The 19882-nt window shown below is 26.8% G+C and overlaps 2 protein-coding genes across 13 annotated transcripts; one reads left to right on the forward strand and one right to left on the reverse strand.

Annotated features, from left to right (window-relative positions):
- Positions 1-2511: 2511 nt before the first annotated feature.
- Positions 2512-9069, reverse strand: LOC100574153. 10 transcript variants are annotated; one of them, XR_003839243.1, is made up of 7 exons: positions 8765-9069; positions 7943-8077; positions 7428-7862; positions 6294-7366; positions 6104-6225; positions 4766-6005; positions 2512-4688 (listed from the first exon to the last, which is right to left on the reverse strand). XR_003839243.1 is itself a non-coding variant. In XM_029488684.1 (4 exons), the coding sequence occupies exons 1-3, from the start codon at positions 8960-8962 to the stop codon at positions 7689-7691; spliced, it is 507 nt and encodes a 168-aa protein (XP_029344544.1). In that variant the 5' UTR covers positions 8963-9069; the 3' UTR covers positions 2512-7366; positions 7428-7688. The 10 variants fall into 10 exon arrangements, 1 of the variants encoding a protein (XP_029344544.1); XR_003839240.1 differs by having other exon boundaries at positions 4766-7058; positions 7123-7366; XR_003839241.1 differs by having other exon boundaries at positions 4766-6225.
- A 298-nt stretch (positions 9070-9367) lies between these two features.
- LOC100159422 (zinc finger protein 2-like) lies at positions 9368-15447 on the forward strand. Of its 3 annotated transcripts, none has more exons than XM_016806130.2 (5): positions 9368-9612; positions 12333-12443; positions 12512-12619; positions 12704-12814; positions 12875-15447. In XM_016806130.2, the coding sequence occupies exons 2-5, from the start codon at positions 12361-12363 to the stop codon at positions 14739-14741; spliced, it is 2169 nt and encodes a 722-aa protein (XP_016661619.1). In that variant the 5' UTR covers positions 9368-9612; positions 12333-12360; the 3' UTR covers positions 14742-15447. The 3 variants fall into 3 exon arrangements, with proteins under 3 accessions (XP_016661619.1, XP_016661620.1, XP_001948701.2); XM_016806131.2 differs by lacking the exon at positions 9368-9612 and adding an exon at positions 11512-11586; XM_001948666.4 differs by lacking the exon at positions 9368-9612 and adding an exon at positions 11574-11696.
- The last annotated feature ends 4435 nt before the right edge of the window (positions 15448-19882 follow it).

Raw genomic sequence — 19882 nt, forward strand, 5'->3', positions numbered from 1 at the left:
CATGCCGGTTCCGATCGACCGCGCGGCAAACCCAAATTGCTACGGCGAGCGTCGAAGTCGCTCGTCTCGCGTAACCCGATAAAATGGACGCGAAATGAGACACCATTTCACCGTCGACCGTGCTGGTGGCTTCTGGAAAAAACTTTTCTAATGCATGTTGGACTGCGGGACTTCTTACAACGTGGGTGATGGATGAACACTGTCATCGCGAGTACTGAGCACAACATGCACTCTGCATGCTCTGCACTCATCAACAGTCCTAATCCGTACACAGCCGAAGTGCCGAACACGGCGACAACCAGCATCAAAGTAACGCAATAAAATAAATATTTAAGTAAATAATTTTTATTTATCTAATTCGTCGACGAACGCGTAACACACACACGACGGCTTGAAACAGCGTTTTTCTATATAATATCAAATAAAACTTAGGTACAAATTTTGGGGATTGTTTTCTGAGCCCGCTCGATATGTTCCTTTATATTTTCTGGTTCAAAAATAACCTCCGAAAACTTAAAGAAAAAAACAAACTAATACGACTTAAGCAAAACACAAATACAAATCTAATCTTTCTTAAACGAAAACAACAAATAATTATAGATAACAATAAAAAATAAAAGAATAGGTACTCTGTAGGGCAAAAAAAAAACGTATACTTATAGTCAATGTATGTGTCACATGAGAAATGTTAAACAGAAATTTACCATGCATACGGACGTAAAATACGGACGCTAACGCCTAAAAGATCATTTTCGCTCAGAATCGTTTTTCATTAAATCAAAATTTAAGACAATCCATTACAGTGATCCACTTATAACCTGCTGTACAGCAGAGTGACACCCACTTGCCCACCTTTTATATTCTGAGTGGAATGATGAATGTATTGATTTTACAATGATGTGTGTTTTTTTATTATTTTTATTTTTTATTTTTGTGTCATCACGGTTTGGGGCAGTAAAACTTGCTTCGGTTTTCTTCAACAGTATCTTGTATGATGGGAAAGTGAATCTAATTGGTGCATTCGGGAGGTAAAAATTTGAAATTTCCAATAGTTTTCAAAAGCGCCGTGAAAAACAAAAGAAAATTAAAGAAAAACGGGAATTTTTACACAAAATCTGTTTTCGAGAAAATTGATTTTGGTTTTTGGTGTATATTTAAAACAAATGACCGTAGATACATGAAATTTTCACTGGTTGTTTATATTTCTATTTTCTATACATGATAAAATTTTCAAAATATTTTGATTTGTTCTGATTATTTAGGGACATTTTCAGTTTCCAATATTATTAGTTTTATTTTCTATGAATGTCAATAAAACTTTATTTGTTGAGTAAAAATGCTTGAAAATGTAATACAAGGCTCCTACTATATTGTTACGATGATATTTGAAAAATATTGAAAATCCTTAGTCACAGTTTTTTTTTATTAGCATTTAAAGTTCAAAAATTGACAAAATATGTAAAAATCACGAAAATTACCAAATTATTTTGGGTTAAGAATTCGTAAAAATTTTTCTTTTTAAATCTAAGATTTGAAAATATAATACAAGATTCCTCATAATATTGTCTACCTTTATAAAAAAAAAAAATGTCTACAAGAAAGTAAAATTAAATTTTTATGAGCGTTTGAAATTCATATTTTTACAACATTTGATATTCGCTCGATTTCTCAAGTGACGATTTTCTTATTTTATTGTAATTAAAAAACGAATGACTAGATATTTGAAAATTTCACTGAATGTTAATATTTTCATTTTTTATAGACCATAAAATTTTCAAAATATTTTGACTCTTTTTGAGCTGTTTACGGACATTCTCAGTTTTCAATTTTTTTAGTTTTTTTTTTCTATAAATATCAATAAAATGTTGTTTGTTGAGTAAAAAAGTGTGAAAATTTAATGCAAGGCTCCTGATATATTGTTACAATAGGAGTAGAAAAATATTAAAAATACATAGTTACAATTTTTTTTTATAAGCATTTGAAGTTCATATTTTGACAAAATTTATCAAATTTAAAATTGAATAATTATTTTGTAGTTAAAAATTTATAAAATGTTCAATTTTTGTACCTAAGAATTGAAAATTTAAAACAAGATTCCACGTAAGTAGTTAATTCTGTTATCAAAAAATCTAAAAAATACATTTACACAGTTTATTTTTATAGTCATTCTATAAGTTAAAATTTAGACGAAATTACATATTAAAAAACCTAGTTTAGTTATTTTGTTGTGATTGTATAATATTATTCGTGGGTAGGTACCTACTTGAAACTTTTTAAGTATACTATTATATATTTATGATAGTATCACGGTTTGTTGTTTATGTATAACGCGTTATAAGTACCTAATGGATAGGTATTGTGATATGATTAATTTGGAATTTATTATAGGTACCTTCCCATTATAGGTCAATTTTTTTTTTAATACCATAGATAATAGTATAACATGTCTTATACCTAGACTGACATACCATCTCCGCTCAGAATCGTTTTTCTTATACAATGATATTATATCATTGAATTCAAAATTAATACCATCCATTATACAGTGACACACTTGTAACCTGCTGTACAGCAGAGCAACATCCACTTACCCACATTTTTTTATTTGAATCCCGGTAGTCGAGTTTTGGACAAGTACCCAGGCCTGTATTTAGGGGAGCACCAGGGTGGGCCATTGCCACTCCTGGTGGAACTTGGTGGGTAATAAATTTTCGTGAACTTTTTTTATTATTAAGCCAACATATTTATAACTTTAAAACTACCTATATAAAATGTTTTTTCCTTATGTATTGTGATTTGGTGGAGATTTCTCAGAAATTTCTTATTTTACTTACTGTATATTATATTGTTAATAAAGAAATATAATTAAAAAAACCTCGATGGATGGGAATTTGTAAACTCGTGTATAACTCTGAAACTAAGTTTTTGACCGACAAATTCTGTTTGTATCACTGATTGTTCTTAACTCATTAAAAAATAAAGGTCTCCAAAAAAAAATTTCATAATCTAACCATATTTATGAGTCATAAATTATGACCCAAAATAATAGGTACCTTACATTTTAATAAATAACTCTTTGGGGGTCGGAAAAATATGTTGCCCTTGGGCGCCATATGTTCAAATACAGCCCTGCAAGTACCTACATAACCTGTGGCGTAAAAGATCATACAGTTAGGTTAACGACCTATGTACTATATAGAATAACTGCTTATACGGTTTATCAATAGACCAGGTATAGGCAGGGTCGGATTTAAGGGGCACATGATTCAATTAATATAAGGCCCCCACTAAAATACAAAATAAGTATCTTTTGCAGTAAGTTTGTCAACCTTATTATGTATGAAATAATATTATTGTCTTCAGTAGGTACTTAATTATTTATTATTAGGAAAGTAAGTCAATATAAATAGTTAGGTACCTATAGTTAATAAAATGATCAATGTATAATAAGGCATATCACAAAATAGTTATTAGTTTTATAAATAAATACTATTTCTGGTAAGTTATACTATACTTAATGAATAAATTAACAAATACAGGCACTCATTAGTTTCCGTTAAATTATGAAAAATAACTGTACCAGCTAAACTATATTCACAATAAGAAATGCAAAAGGTGGCGACCAGTTTTCGTCGGTGGCAGTCAGGTAACACCCGTTTGTTACCCCTACCGAGTCATCAATCTGTATACCTGCCGTGTAGTATTGCCCCTCCCCTGTGCACAAGTTAGCACGCCGTCTAAGTTTCTTACTGTGAACAGAGTATATTTTAGGCTTCAGTAGACACCCAAATATTTTCATGTGCATAAAAAGTTTAAAAAAAATACATCTATTTGGAAATCACAATAACCATAAAATATACACAGCTATTTTGATTATTGAACACATATAAAGTCTATTTATACAATTATAAATGTTTAAAATACAATTTTCCCAAATATTATAGAAACGTACATAAGGCATCAAGTTTAACATACATAACTTATATTTTGTTTTTGAATGTTCGTTTAGGTTTATAATTAATAATAATTAATTTACATGAAATATTATTATAATATTCTTTAGGATAAAAAAAAAAACTTGTGAGCATTAGGTATAATATGTGAAATTAGTTATACATTTTACGTGGTCAAAGCGTTTTTTTACGGTTTAAGAAGTATTACGGTAATTTATTTTAGGTAGGTAACATATCTATGGTAGAAAATTAAAAAAATAAAATAAAACAGGTATGTATTATACCTATAATGCGTTTTAATTTTTTTCCGTTATATTGACATTTTTTAATGGAATTGTAAAGAAGGCAATTCACTATTCAGTGACGAATATATAGGAAGGTAATATAGATATTAATTAATTAATTTCTTCATTCTTTGAAAAATAAATTCTTTATTGCACCTAGAGTGGCCACTAACCGTTTTGCTATGTACCTATTTCATTGATGTAGATTTTTATTAATATTACATAAATATCAATAATAATGCAAATACATAATACCCAGCTAAAAAATTAACTACATAGTCAAAGACAGTGGAGTCAGCATAATCATGTTCCGAAAGTATATCGTCCAAATCCCAGCAATCATCTTCAACTATTTTATCGATTTTATTTTTTAAATTTCTAATTTTTAACACTCTTTACGGGGTATTTTCTGGATCCATTATGATATCTTTCAAATCTGATAAAGAAATAACTGGAATAGTTAAAAAAAAAGTACAGTAAAATTAAAAACAAAAAAATATTATTAATATTAGAATATTTAAAAAACACCTTGTAATATAGTACAGTTGCCAGTTTTTGGAGGTTTTACAATTTAATAAACCGATAACATGCAATATAACTGTAAAAAGTAGGTACAGTAGGATGGCCATTAGGACCAGATACTTGCTTCAGGATACCAAAAAATTTCTAACAAAAAAAATATGTTATGTTTGAAATAAAAATAATGTAAATTAATGATTAATAGTAAATTAAATATACTTCTAAACTGTCTTGACATAATTTAGCTGTTAAGACATATGAAAAACCACAGTTATTCAAAAGATAATTGACTAAATCTATGGTTGATTTTAATGTCATTCTTAATCCATCACATGTTGGCTGAGTTAAAATTTTTTTTTTCTTTAATCAATCCTAATTTTAAATTAGTTTCCCAATTATCTAACCATTCAACTGCCTGTATTAAAATCTAAAACCATATATGTATCACAAAAATATTATATACATAAAACTAAATTTAATTTAATAGAATACAAACATTTATATCGTAGAAACTAATTAAATATTTATTACATAAAAACACAATGGCAAATCCACGGGAGTAGGGGGTAATTGAGCGTGTAATAAAAACTTATAACACAAACATGCACCACAAACACATAAAAAAACCTGTAAATCAGTGTTATTTTTTTTTTTTATGCCTTCTTTGGGATACTTTCTATTTAAGGCATCAACCATATTATTAATAAAGTTAGTGAATTTCACTGTTTCTTCACAACCATTAAAGCATTCAAAACCTTTTTTCTTGTAGAATTCAATAGCTACAGCCATTGACTTACTTAAGATCTAAACATATTTTTATTAGAATAATAAATGTAAATTTAATGCATAGGTACTATTAAATAATATAAATTATACTAAGTACTAACCTGAACTGCATATTTTACTTTCATTTTCGAAAGATTATTCAACTCAAAATATTGTTTAGTTAACTTAGGGCAAACTTTAATTAAACTATTGCTTTCAATGTTAAATACATTTGAATAATTTCCCATTTTATTAGAGGTTATGACGGACTAATCTAAAGTTTTTAAATGCATAATATAAAATAACATTTTATTATTGAATTCTCATCTAGTTCCTGTTTGATTATTAAATTCAAATTATGTACCATTAATTCTTTATTTTGGAATAATCGATTTCTAATAGTTTTTAATAAGTGAGGCGTATTAAAGAAGTATTGAAAGGATTGTTAAAATAGTTTTTGAAAACTGTCCATTTTTGCTGATACCTATATTTGTAATATGATGAAAATTGTCAGTTTTTATAAAATAAAAATATATATATTTTAAATTTATTCACTACCAAGTAGGTAACATAAATGTTTACCCCTAATGTACTCCACATTGTTCGGTTAGTCGATGCTCCATCCCTAGTTATACCCACTACATGTCCACCATCATCCTCCATTTACTAAATTACTTTAATTATCAATTTAGCAAGATCAACACCTACAATTAATAATTAATATGCATTTAGTTAAATTGAAAACTATACCTATTATTTATTATCATTTCACCATTGATTGGACCGTTTGACGCAAAAACCGCAATTGGTTGTTCAAACTTATGTGCCAAACTTTGCCACATAAATACTAGACTATGGTTGGCTTTTTTACTACTGCTTATTTTGTTTTCTACTTGCCAAAATTTTCTAACCCAATATATGAAAGTGTACGACTATTAACGCTCAAGCTCCTCTCTCTTAAGAACATTTCATCAATCAGAATAATTCCTTTTTTTTGTTGATCTTTTTTTCCTGAAAATTTCTTTTTGATTAATTTAAATAAATTAGGATCAAAACCACAATCAATTCCTTAAAAATGTATAACCGCTAGGAGATCTATAACATAATATAAAAGAAATAAAAATTATTATTTATTAATACCAATAATATATAAAAATGTAAAACCTGATCTGAAACAATAAACATAATATCATCCAATTCTCGCTGTATCTTCTATTTTATGGATTTTTCATTTTTGAAGCGTTTAATATTTCATAAATTAAATCTGTTTGTGATTTTGGAATATTGGAATTCTCTATTATGTTTTGGAGATTAGAATGTGAAATTTCTTTCATTTTAGTTTGAAGCTCATTTAATTTGTTAAGTAATTGAACATTCTTTTTAACAAATCTTGAAATATTTTCTCATCACAGCATTTCTAGTTTTAAGTTTTTCTAAAATTTTCTTTTTGTTGGGCGAAAAACATATTTTCGTATTTGATCGATAGATTTTATTTTTAACACAATACCAAAGGCGTTTACACCATAAACATGTGTTACTAAAATTAAATAATACCGATATTGGTTTGATACTAAAATATACATACCTATTAATCTAATTACCTTTTACTATTTGGTCTGAGTATCATGGAACATTTTGAATGTCTCCACTGACTAAATGATTCCACAAATTGTGAACCAAATGTTGATTTTATATTTATAAGTTTATCTGAAGACACTAATCCTATACATACTTTTGTAGATTCAAGTAGTTAAATAATATTTTCAAGATCTTCAACGCTCTCTGGCTTATGATTAGGTGGTAAATCAATATATTTTCCATTCACATGAATAAACACATTGAAATCTATTAAATTATTAGCAATAAATCAATTTAAAATGTTTAATATTTTTTTTGTTAAACTAACCTTTTGTTAAAACTACTTGCTTTTCAATAAATCTTGAAAAATCATCCTTAAATAAACATAATTTTTGGAATTCAACTATTTTTTTCATATTTAGGATGATAACTTATCTGTGAACCATTTTGGTGGAACAGTAAGTAAACTTAGTTTTTTCCAAAACAGATTTAAATAATGTAGTGGTAACTGGCTGTATCAATATTTATGATAATATAATTTAACAATTTGAGTAAAAATAGAAGCTAACAAATTTATGTAGATCATAAATTATAACTTGGATTCTATTATACTATACTCAGAAGTTGGAGATATGGTCGAATTATCATTTGAAGTATCACTTGTATACAAAACAGTTGACATATTAGATGTATTAATTGTACCTTGATGTACACTATAACAATGGTCTTGCTGTATACTGCTCAATTTTAAATTGTCTTGTACCTAAATATATCTTATTTTACACTCAAGTATGTTTTTAATTTTTATATTTAATTTTTTTTTAATATTACAAAATATTATACCTTTCTCTTTTTGGTCAAAGGAGTGTTATTCCATTCCTGTGTTGCTACATATATGAATGAATTATTCAAACCTAAACCTAAGGTTATATTTTCAGGAATTGTTCCTTCACAGAGTCTTGCTCTTTTTAAACATACCTGAAAATGTTATTAATATACATTTTATAATTCATAGTTGCGTAGATACGATTTTTTTCTGGGGGGGGTTTTAAAATATATTTATGATACAAATTACTAGTTATTATAGTTAAACTAAACGTCATTTTTATTTTGTTTCAAATTGGTATTAATTATAAATGGTTGCAATAGTTTCATATTAGACATTTATTTGACTGTTATAATAATTCATAAAATAAAATCCACTCCATGTCGTTATCGCTGTTTTTGTCGATTTTATAATTGGTTATTATTTCAGTAATAGTTATCGAGGCGTAACCTATGATAAAATTGTTATCGACGATAATTTTGTCGACTCGTCGTGCTATATAATTTATTATTCGTACCGTCGGGAGCATAGACATATAATAGAATCCTATTATATGTCTATACTATGGTCGGGAGCACGATTAAAGATATATTAAAGGTATATCTTTAATCGTGGTCGGGAGTTAGCCGAAAGTCTCTTATCACAACAATTTTCCCAAAACAAAATACCAATATAAAAAAGATTTTTGTTTGGGTGGTGGAACCCCCCCCCCCCGTAACTACGTCACTGTAGTTAACTATATTATAATATTAAACTATTAAATTACATATATTATGTATATATACACAGTATCTAATTGTAAAACCTAATTACTATTTGTAACAAATACATTTACTTACTGTATACTTGCTGGTACCTTGTCCTGATTCCCAAGTTTTTATAACATCCTTATGATCAAAATGATTTGAGCAAACTCTTGAGGATGGTTTTAAATCTATACCTATCCTCACATTCCATAAATTTAACTGGTCTATATCTTTGGGTACACCAAAAGTACTTTCCCCTTTATGTGCACAAGATGGAACACAACAAGACATTTTGATTGTACCTTTTAAAATGAAGTACAACAAAATTACATAAATAAAGCAGAAAATATAAAATCTGAAACTGAATCAAATATTCAAATGACAAAAAAAAAGCTAGGCTAAATTTCGTAATAGATAAGAATATTAGATCTCGTTATGCTTATTTCGACACCGGGAGCGCTAATGCTCTATTCTTGACAAGCTGTTATAGTGTCATTTTTAAAGTCACTGCGGAACGCTATTAAACATAAGTCATTGTGCAACCTGTATATCACGAATTAAGATATATCTTAATTCGTGCTGTATATCAGCGTAAATCGTGGTTTTTAACCAAGGGTACCATGGCAAAATATATTTTATAATAAGTACCATAGAAAGTACCTATAGGTACAATGATATAAATTACTACTAAAGTACAATTTTTCATCTGAAAGTTTAATAATATATTTATAATTTATTATACTAACTAATAAAGCTAGCATGCCTGTTGCATATTTCACATTCTAATATCCGTTTGCAGTTCCCAACGTGATTATGTTGTCAATAGTATTTATATTTAAATATAAAAATATTTAATTATAAAAATTAATTTATTATATTAATATATATAATTATTAAATTGCCATGATCAAACTTTATATAGTATGCTGACATGTTGTAAAGTATGTTGTTATTGGATTTTATAATAACTTCTAAATATTTAATTAATAAATGCATTAATATATTATAAAAAAAATTCTCAAACAAAATATTTTGTTTATAATAAAAGTATACTTTTAATATTTTTTTTGATTGAAAATATGTGATAAAAAAATCATTAAGTTGTCGATGATGAAAATTTACTTGCGACAGCATAGTTTGGTGCCCTATCTAATTATCTTAAATAATTGTATACAATAAATATGTTTGATTTAAGTATAAATGTATAATATTATAATTATTTTCATATATTATTACAAATCAAAGTAACATTATTATTGCAAAAGTTTTTTTAAAAATATGTAACTTGGTGGTAGTTAGAATATTTAATTGTGTTTAATTTGTTTAGTAGTACCTAAGTATGGTTAATTATTGATTATAATTGTAGTTTTATCTAAAAAAAAACAATAATATAATGTAATTTAATATTCTGTAGCCGATTAGTATAAAAGATTGATTAATTTAATGCACTACTAAAATACTGAATAGGTACCTAAAGGAACCAAAAGCTTACTATTGATTAATTTTATTTAGTGATTGTTTATACATCCTGGCATTTAAATTATAATGTAAATGTTCCTATTTTGTATACATCGTACGTTGCATAAATATAAAAATAAGATTGTAATTTTGATTTAATTTTCTCAAGTTGTAATTTTCCTGTTTGCTTGTAATATATTTTGTTTGCTTTATGTTATTGTCACTATGTTTGTTTGTCGTAGAATGATAAAGAACGGTGCAAAACGCAACTTCATTTAGTTCAAAATATTTAATGTTTTGGGGCAGTTTTTTTTTATGAGTACACGTTAGACGGTTTTCTCACACTGTATGATATATATTAAATTAATTTAACAATAGACTTCTTATAAATATAAGTTTACAGTTTTATGGATTAAACATAAAGTTGGATGCTAAAATAATTTGTGGCCTTTGATTTTATGAATCACCCATCTCTGTTTAAAAATAATATTTTGTCTTTTTCATAGTTTGTTTCTCTACCCCATAAGTAGCTGTGCTGGAATATTATTATATTTCATACAATTCATATTACATATTTAACTATTTAGTGCCAATATTTATCCTAAGTAGAAAAAAATGCTGGAAAAAGTGACACTGTAGCATAAAGCCCGTCATCAAATGTGTTATCATACTGTTTGTTAAAAGTAAATTAGAATATAATATAGAATTATTCTATACTTTGGTGATACTATAATTTTTTTGGTTAAAATAGTTCTTTTCTCTTTTAGATTATATGTTTCTATTCTATGTAAAATTACATCAATGCAAAAACAAGTTTAAAAAAAAATATATTATACTGGTTTAGCGAGATTTTTCAATATATAATACTGAATCTTAAAAATCTTATTCATATATTCAATTTTAATTAGAGAACATAAAAACATAATACCATAATTCTCTCAATACTATTGTCTATTTGGTAGTATACTACTATAATATCTGTAAATACTTATAATCGTCAATATCATGCTTTCAAATACGATTAAAATTATTTCATTATAATTTACAGACTTTACGCTAGGTAACTATTTAAAACTCTTGTTATGACATTGATTATTTTAGCACATAAATATTTATATTATTTGTGAATTTAATTTAAAACTTGTTGGCTTAAAAGTATTATTACCTACATATTTCTATATTGAATAAAATTACAAATATTTCTTTCTAATACAAAGTAAGAATAGCTAAAATGTGCAACATCTATTGATTAATAGGTAATAAAATAAAATAGGTAGTAATTTTATAAGTCTTACTATCATAAATATTTCAAATTCAATTTTTTTAAATTTATATAATATATTATAATATTGGATGAGATTGAAAATATTATTTCTATCACACCTAATTTGTTGTTATCAGTGCCCAGAGGACAGAGTTAAACTATTACAATATTTAGTCATTCAGATATTATTTAAGTATGTATTTTAGAAAATATTTTTTTAGTGTTAATAAATATTGTTTTCAGCTCTTTTAATTATTGCTATAACTTTACAAGCATATTAGAAATATTGGTATTCTTGTATAGGTACATACATATTTTTTTTAAAAGTACATGAAAATATTTTTTTTGTACATATAATATATAAGTTGATTGATGAAATTAATGTACTATTCATTTTATAAACAGTTCATTGTTTTATATAGTTAAATAATTAAGTATAAATTCCAATCTAAATTTATTTTTCAATATGTATACAGTACACCTATTTGAATGATTACCTATTATTTATCAACGAGCCTGAAGGATTAATGTAATTTATCACTTTTGATTTTGAAATATATATTGGTATATTTATAATTCTTACAACTATTAACTATCTAATATCTCAGGACATACTAATATTATATATCTATGCAGATAAATTGTTTAACAAAAAGATACATTTTGGCCGATCCGTTAATAATAATAATGTTAGAATATTTTTTTTTCAATAGTTTTAAAATATGCCCATATTCAATGTTTATATGATAATATAAATTGTATTTTTCTACTTTAATATATTAATAATAAATATAAGATTATTTAGGTACTATCAAAACTATATAACTGCATATTGGTTTTGATAATAACATTTTTATTAAATATTTGAAATGTAATATCATATAATATATTATTTTACACCAAAATGAAGTTATTTATTTATTTATTCAACTATTTTAGATTTATTAAACTAAGGCACTGAACAATTATGTTGAGTTTTACTAATAACAACGTTGATACTGGAAAATGGCAAGAATTTGTATCGGATGAAATTCAATTTGACCATAAAAAGTGAGTTATAAAACATAATTTTTATTTCAATAATTTCATTATGATTTGATGATTTGTTTAAATTTTAGTTGTTTAGACAATGAATTACCTCTTTCATCAATAGGGACTACTAATAACATTGATACCAAAAAATGGCAAGATATCATATTGGATAATATTCAATCTAACATGGAAAAGTACATATAAAATCAATTAAGATCAAACATTTTATTTTAAATTTTCTTTTCAATAATAAATTATTATTTTGTTTGAATTTTTAGAGACTCAAAATATGAGTTGCCATTTTCATCAATATCCACGATTAATGTTGACCATAGAAATGCAAAACATCAAGATATTAATTTGGATGGTTCTGAATCTGACATAGAAAAGTAAGTTTAATGTCATATTTTAATTTTAATTATTAATAATTATTTGTATTTATAATTTAGCTATTCAGATAATGAGCTACCTCTTTCATCAATAGCAAATGTATTGCTTCCAATTGATAGCTGTAAAGTCGTAAAAAGTGAAGTTGTAAAATCTGATTCAAGTCAAATGTCCATCAAAGAACAAAGTAAAATAAATATACCAATTAAGAAGTACGGATGTGATATTTGTGGGAAAATATATCTCACACGAATTGCAATTATTGAACATTTTAGAACTAGTTTATGCTTTCCAGAAAGTCCTTTTGATCTTGAACACAACAACCCTACTTATAACTTTTGCAACAATTCTGAAAATGTAATATCATACACCAACATAAGTAATTTAAAAACTAATAATACAAAAGATATGACCAACAAGTGTAGAATTTGTCAAAATGTAATTAGAAATGGTAAATTTACAAAAAGGCGTAACATATCGCATACTAAAGGAAATAACTTATGTAATATATGTTCAGTATTAAATAGTATTGCATGTGGAAATAATCACCACCTTAAAGAAAAGTATACATGGAAATGTAAAACTTGTGGGCAGTCATTTACTAAATTATCTGTTTTAAAAGCTCACATATGCATTTTTTCAAAGACTAATAAATTGAACGCCCTGGAAAACCATAAAACTCTTACATTGCATTGCGATATATGTTATAAAAAATTTTTTAAACAATCATCTTTAAAAGATCATAAAAGAATACACAATTTAAGACGTATCAGCCAACGATGCAATATTCGTTTAAAGTACTTGAATTATAGTGTATTAAGACATACAAAAAGAGTCCGCAATTCATCCCAAAATTATGAATGTTCAAGATGTTCAAAAGTATTTCATAAACGTTCAGAAATAATATCTCATATTTTTGAAAACCATCAAGAAGATTATTCCAAATATAGTTGTGACGATTGTACAAATTTATGTGATTCTTCACGGGACTATATTTTACGTCTAGGAAAAAACCATTTCAAATGTGATGTATGTCCCCAATCATTCACTACATCTCATAGACTACAACAGCATTATAGATGGCATCTTGGTATCGATAATTTTAAATGCGAATTCTGTCCTGAGACATTTTCGAAATGTTCTCTTTATTTATCTCATGAAAGAATTCACACTGGAGAAAGACCATTCAGATGTAATTTTTGTGGCAAATGGTTTCCAGAAACATCAAATTTAAATATTCATTTAAAACCCTATTGTCAAAAATCATATACTCAGATGTCAACATTATTATCCCATAAAAGAATATGTGCTAAAAAAAAACATCTAGAAAATAAGAGTTATAATCAGCTGTCTACTATGGATGTACGTACAAGAAGACAATGTACTAGAAGAAAGCAGTTTAAGTGTAACGTATGTGCCAAATCATTTTTTCATTCATGGTCATTAAGTGCTCATCTAAAAATACATCAAAATAACAAGAATGTGAAAAAATCATCCTTAAACAAACACAAGATACCACAAAAAAATGCCATATGCATTAAATGTGATTTATGCCAAGAACTATTTTATGACAAGAATAATTTAATCGCTCATAGATGCAAGTCATCTACTTGTACTTGTTGTCTAAAAGTATTTGATAATGTTTCTTCACTTAAAAGACACTACAGGTATATGCATCAAAAAAATAATATACTCTATGACTGTGATATTTGTAATATATCATTTATGTGTTCAACTAGTCTTAATGAACATAGAAAAAATCACACTCAGCTTGAAAAAAATACCCCTCTTAAACTCAATTCCAGCAATGAAATAAATACAGTAAATGAAGAAATGTACTTAAATAAAGAATATAAATGTGATCTTTGTATGAAAAGTTCGTTCAATCAAGCACAAATAGTTGCTCATATTCTAGAAACTCATTATTAGATTTATTAGGTTAAATATTAAGTATACATGTATATAAATAAAAATGTTTGTAAAATAAATTAAGCTTTGATCATGTATTCAAGTGTCATATTAAATCAGGATTTGCGAAGGCACAAAATCTTTTTAATTCCTTTGTAATATTGCTATTAATATTATGTTATTATGTATCATTACATTATAATTTGCTTGCTTTATAAAATATCAAATAGAATAATCAAATTCATTCTCACTAATTAAATATCTATTTATTGTAATAAACTGGTAAAAACGATTTCACATTTTATATAATAAAAATATATATAAATTCAAAGTTAAGTTAAAGTTAAGTTACATATCCAATTATAATAGTTTTCTGAAGGTATCAGCTTTTAACATGGAGTATACCTATCCACCTCAAAATATAAATTGTCTAAGTGACTGTATTGTAATATTTTGTTGACAAAGAATTGATGCTTTTATAGATGAGAAGGCAGTAAAACAAAATTAAATAATGTATTAAATTGATTGTATTTAAAGTAAAATATAATATATTATGCTGTAATTATTTTATACTTTGACCCAACTGTTTTAGGGAATTCAATATATATGTTTAAACAAAAAAAAGTTATCATTAATCATCACTAATTGTATATGAAATTTTCATTTTTATATATTATTTTTTTTATAGATATTAATATATTATTAAATATACCTACAATTATTACTACTGAACAGTCATAAATATCAGTAAAATAATGCAATCCATAAATTAATTATGTATCAATAAAATGCTTCAAACAACAATGTAAAAATAAATTTCCATCACAGAAACAAGCGATCTTCACAATTATTGGGATAATTAGGTACAATAATGAATGATCCATTATTACACAATTATCAGTCGTTATACTCAATTTACCATATAGTTCCAACAGGGGTACATCCTATAGGCTGGCAGATATTGCATACCAAAATGCAGTAGTTTATTGAAATTGAAATTGATGAATAAGCAAATAGTCCAAACATATTTTAATTTTAATTTAAGATTTAACACTAGGTTTCTACCGAATACACTTAAATAGATTTTAATTTTTTGTTCTGTTTTTATTTATTTGTCTTACATTGTGCTTATCCGTGCTTACCATAAATATTGAAATGATGCTGAATAGGCTATTTAAGTATCAATTGTAAACCATTTAATTGTACTAGATAGTGACATCAAATAAGCATCTAACGAGCATTTTATTGATAGCTAATTAGTAACATATAAAAATTAATTTAATATTTTACACATTACAGCCAACAATAATGGTTGTACTTTAAAGTTTAATTTTTTCCTTTTATTATTATAAAAAAAAAATAAGCAATGACATCTTGATCATTGGCACACTCGCTTCAATTCATACTGTATTGAGTTAAAGGACACGCATAGACTTAGTATACTTTGCAGTTAGAATTTCCAATAATAGTCAATATTTGATAAAAATGTGGGCAAATAGGTGCAATAAAAACATATGACTTGATATTTTGCTAAAAGTTGCTAAAAGAATAAGTTATGAATAGGGAACGGATTTTATATTTTAGTATAAAATCAAAAATATTTAAATATATATGTGTTTATTACTTAATAAATATTTATTTATAAATGTATAATATTTAAGTATATAAATTGAAAATAAGATAGAATTATTAAATAATTAATTAAAAAATATTAAACAATTTTAAATTTATTCTGAATGATCATAATCTTCATGTGGAAAACAGACTGTTTCAAACAGTTAGGAACAACATATTATAACTTTAATTTTTAAACATACTAACATATAATTTTCAAATGTAAAGTGGCAGCGGTTCGGTCTAAACATTGCTTTGTAACGGCTGAATCACCTCTCCACATCAACGGACGTGACAGGTGCATATTTCATACACATTATTTCTTTTGGAGTGTATTCAATTTCTGAATAATTGTTATTCGGAGTTTTGTTTAATAGTATGTCTTTTATTGATATTACAGTATTAAATCCTGAGTTTTTTTCCAATACATTTTAGATTCTGAGTGGAATTTTTTAATTTTTAATTGTTTAAAATTCCAATTTCTCCAGGAACACGTTCTAATTGCTTTATTGCATTATCAACTATTTCTAAGCTCTCCGTTAGTGGCATTTTGAAGTTTCTAATTTTGAAATAGTATCTAACCAAAAATCCAAAATTAGTCGAAATAAATGCTAAATTGTTTCGCAAATTTTTACTTTCTATGAGCTCAACTATTTTTTTTATTACCATTGCAGCATCGGAATCTAAATTTAAGACAACGTTTCTAATCTTTTTAAAGTTATTTGAATAAAATATTACAGCTGGTAGCCACGTACTCCATAGCGTTATAATAGGCTCGGGAGGTAGAGTTAAATCCGGGTAGGTACATATCTTTAAATGTTTGTACATGACGCTTGACGCTAAACAATATTTTTTTTTACGTTGGAAATTAATGAACTAACTTCAGAAAATTGAAATCTAACTGTTTCAGCTATACGATGAAAACCATGTAATAGACAATTTAAATGTATCATTCTTGGATAAAATGTGTCCAACATTTTCCCCGCCTTACACATATACGGCGCGGCGTCCGTTAAAAGTAAAAGTGCATTAGGTATAGTGTATTATACCATTCGGGCCACAAAACACCCATTGCATTATTAAATAATTGACATATAGCTTTGTGCCTTGTGGTAGCATTTATCTAATTCTTCACAACATAACAAAAATGGTTTAGATGGTTCAGTGCTAAAATTTTCTATAATAACATTTGCGATATATCGACCGTCGGCATCTGTGGTTTCATCTATTCCAACCCAAATAGTACCATCTCCAATGATATTTTGAATTTTCGAAATAGTTTCTTCATGAAATTCTGAAATTACTACCTATTACTTCGATAAGATATGGAATTGTTGTGGTTTGATGTCAAAGGTGTACAGTACAGAGACCTAATCGTATCGCATATCGTATCGTAAAATACTAAAATAAAAATGGAAATTCTACAATATTACATAATTTATGACTTTTGTATTTATTTGTAAAAAAAAATAATTATTCTAAAATATTTGAAAATATTTAAAATAAAATTAGCATCCGATTACTTGAAATTAAAAGAAACATATACATATATCGAAAACTTTCCGATACTATTACTACATAAAAATATTTATTTAAATTAAAATCCGTTCCCTAGTTATGAACAATGAGGAACCATAGTAGGAATTACATTTTCAAGGTTTAGACCAAGACCATTTTTTTATCATAATTTATAGAAAACAAATTCGATAATTTCAAATGCTTAGCCCCCTCAAAAAATAATAGTATACCATTCTTAAAAGTATGTGCCTATAAATTATAATTTAAAAAAAAATGTGTTAAGGCTTCAGCCCCCCCTAAACATTTTTCCTATTTGCGCAACTATTTAATAGATAGACTAAAAAAAAAGAAATATTTTGTAAACTTATTGTAACTTGAAAGTAAATAAATTGAATATAAAGTTTTGGTAAATATGTCAATTCTCTATAGGGTTATTCTCTAATGAACTATAACAAAAATCAAATTGAAAACCGTTGTTCAGTAAATATTGCATATTTCTGATTCTTTAGTAGATTTTTGTCACATCATCGACCTACCTACCTATTTAAAATTAAATATGTACCTACACTCAAACATAAAACATAATGTGTAGTTACTATTTGTGCGGGCCACTAAAAATGGACGTGTTAAATTTGAATTGAAATTTGAAATTTTAACTTATGTAGAATCTAGTAGGTATTAAATTTTAAAATTTAACTCGAAACAATTTGCAAATTTTTATAATTTGCTAAGTAAAAATATTTTGAAAATGATATGAGGAAACTGGAAAATAGCCATATATACATTTGATGAAAACGGTTATTTGTTTTTGAGTTACACTAAATAAACAAAATACATTTCGACATTTTGTCAAAAACTGGTTTTGCGTACATATTCCCGTTTTTTCATGTTGTCCCTAACGTTTTTGAAAATTACTAAAGAATGAGGATTTCATACTTTTGACTTCCTGAAAAACCAACTAGATTTACTTTCCTACCGGATAAGATGCTGAAGACTGAAGTAGAATATCGAAGCATTTCTAAAAGGCGTCCTAAAAGCCGCATAGGCGCAAATAGGGGGGGGGGTGGCTTTAGAGGCTAAGCCCCCCCAAAAATGTCCATAGCCCCTCCAAACATTTCCTACATTTTGTTTTAAGCTTATTCAATATTATCAAAATAAGGCCCTATTAGCCCCCCCAAATCTCAAACGCTATTTGCGTCTATGCTAAAAGGTGATGAAAGAAGACACATAAAAAAACACCATTGTAAAATCAATACATTCATTTCGTACCTACCTATTAAGTAATAAGTAATAAGTATTGTACTATTGTTGGCAGCTTATCGTAATACGTATCAAGACAATTTTGCGCCCCCAAACGAGCATATATAAATTAGTTAGTTAAACCAAACGTATTGCAGTAACCCGAAGGACAAATTCCTAATTCCCAACTTATGTCTTTATGACTGTTCATATCTAGTTACAAGTATTAGTTGGTTAGCCTTTCCCACAACACGAACCGGGTTGACGGTTGTTGGACCAATACATATAGATAAATACAGTTATAGTGTTATGTGCTGCCCCTTCAGAGATCCAAAAAGATGATGATGCTTTCAGATAAAATAGTATTTAAATTAGAACAATAAATTGCAATGTTGTTTATTAGAACAGAATAAAAGTGTAATATCGTCGTTTGTCGTGCAGAATATGGCCAAGTAATGAAGTAGCTCTTGCTGTTAACGGCTCTGGTCCAGGTACATCTGATCTTGCTCTGTCTCTAACATCCCTATACACGATGTCAGCGCGCGTGGACTTCGCAGGTGCCCTTGGGTATGGTTGTTGTTGTTCTCATAATGAAGAAACTGCTGCCTCGTGTATTAATTATATTGTCCGTTCACATTTTGAATAGAGTGCCAATTATCTTAAATGGGACTTTAGCTCCTAAGGAGAGCCACTTAGTGTGGTTTGGATAACATTATAAATAATGACGTTTATACTTTCTTCACTTATACATGTTACTTAGTATTACATAGCGCAACTAGACCTATACTTTT

The sequence above is a fragment of the Acyrthosiphon pisum genome, chromosome A1, assembly GCF_005508785.2.
Source record: "Acyrthosiphon pisum isolate AL4f chromosome A1, pea_aphid_22Mar2018_4r6ur, whole genome shotgun sequence".
NCBI lineage: Eukaryota > Metazoa > Arthropoda > Insecta > Hemiptera > Aphididae > Acyrthosiphon > Acyrthosiphon pisum.

Excerpts from the sequence above, each read along its gene's own strand:
- LOC100574153 (XM_029488684.1), bottom strand. The coding sequence starts at position 8,962 with ATGTCTTGTTGTGTTCCATCTTGTGCACATAAAGGGGAAAGTACTTTT. Across the intron at positions 8,078-8,764 it reads AAGGTACCAGCAAGTATACA|GTATGTTTAAAAAGAGCAAG; the intron begins GTAAGTAAATGT and ends TAACATTTTCAG. Across the intron at positions 7,863-7,942 it reads CTTTGACCAAAAAGAGAAAG|GTACAAGACAATTTAAAATT; the intron begins GTATAATATTTT and ends AGATATATTTAG.
- LOC100159422 (XM_016806130.2), top strand. The coding sequence starts at position 12,361 with ATGTTGAGTTTTACTAATAACAACGTTGATACTGGAAAATGGCAAGAA. Across the intron at positions 12,620-12,703 it reads ATTCAATCTAACATGGAAAA|AGACTCAAAATATGAGTTGC; the intron begins GTACATATAAAA and ends TTGAATTTTTAG. Across the intron at positions 12,815-12,874 it reads TCTGAATCTGACATAGAAAA|CTATTCAGATAATGAGCTAC; the intron begins GTAAGTTTAATG and ends TTTATAATTTAG.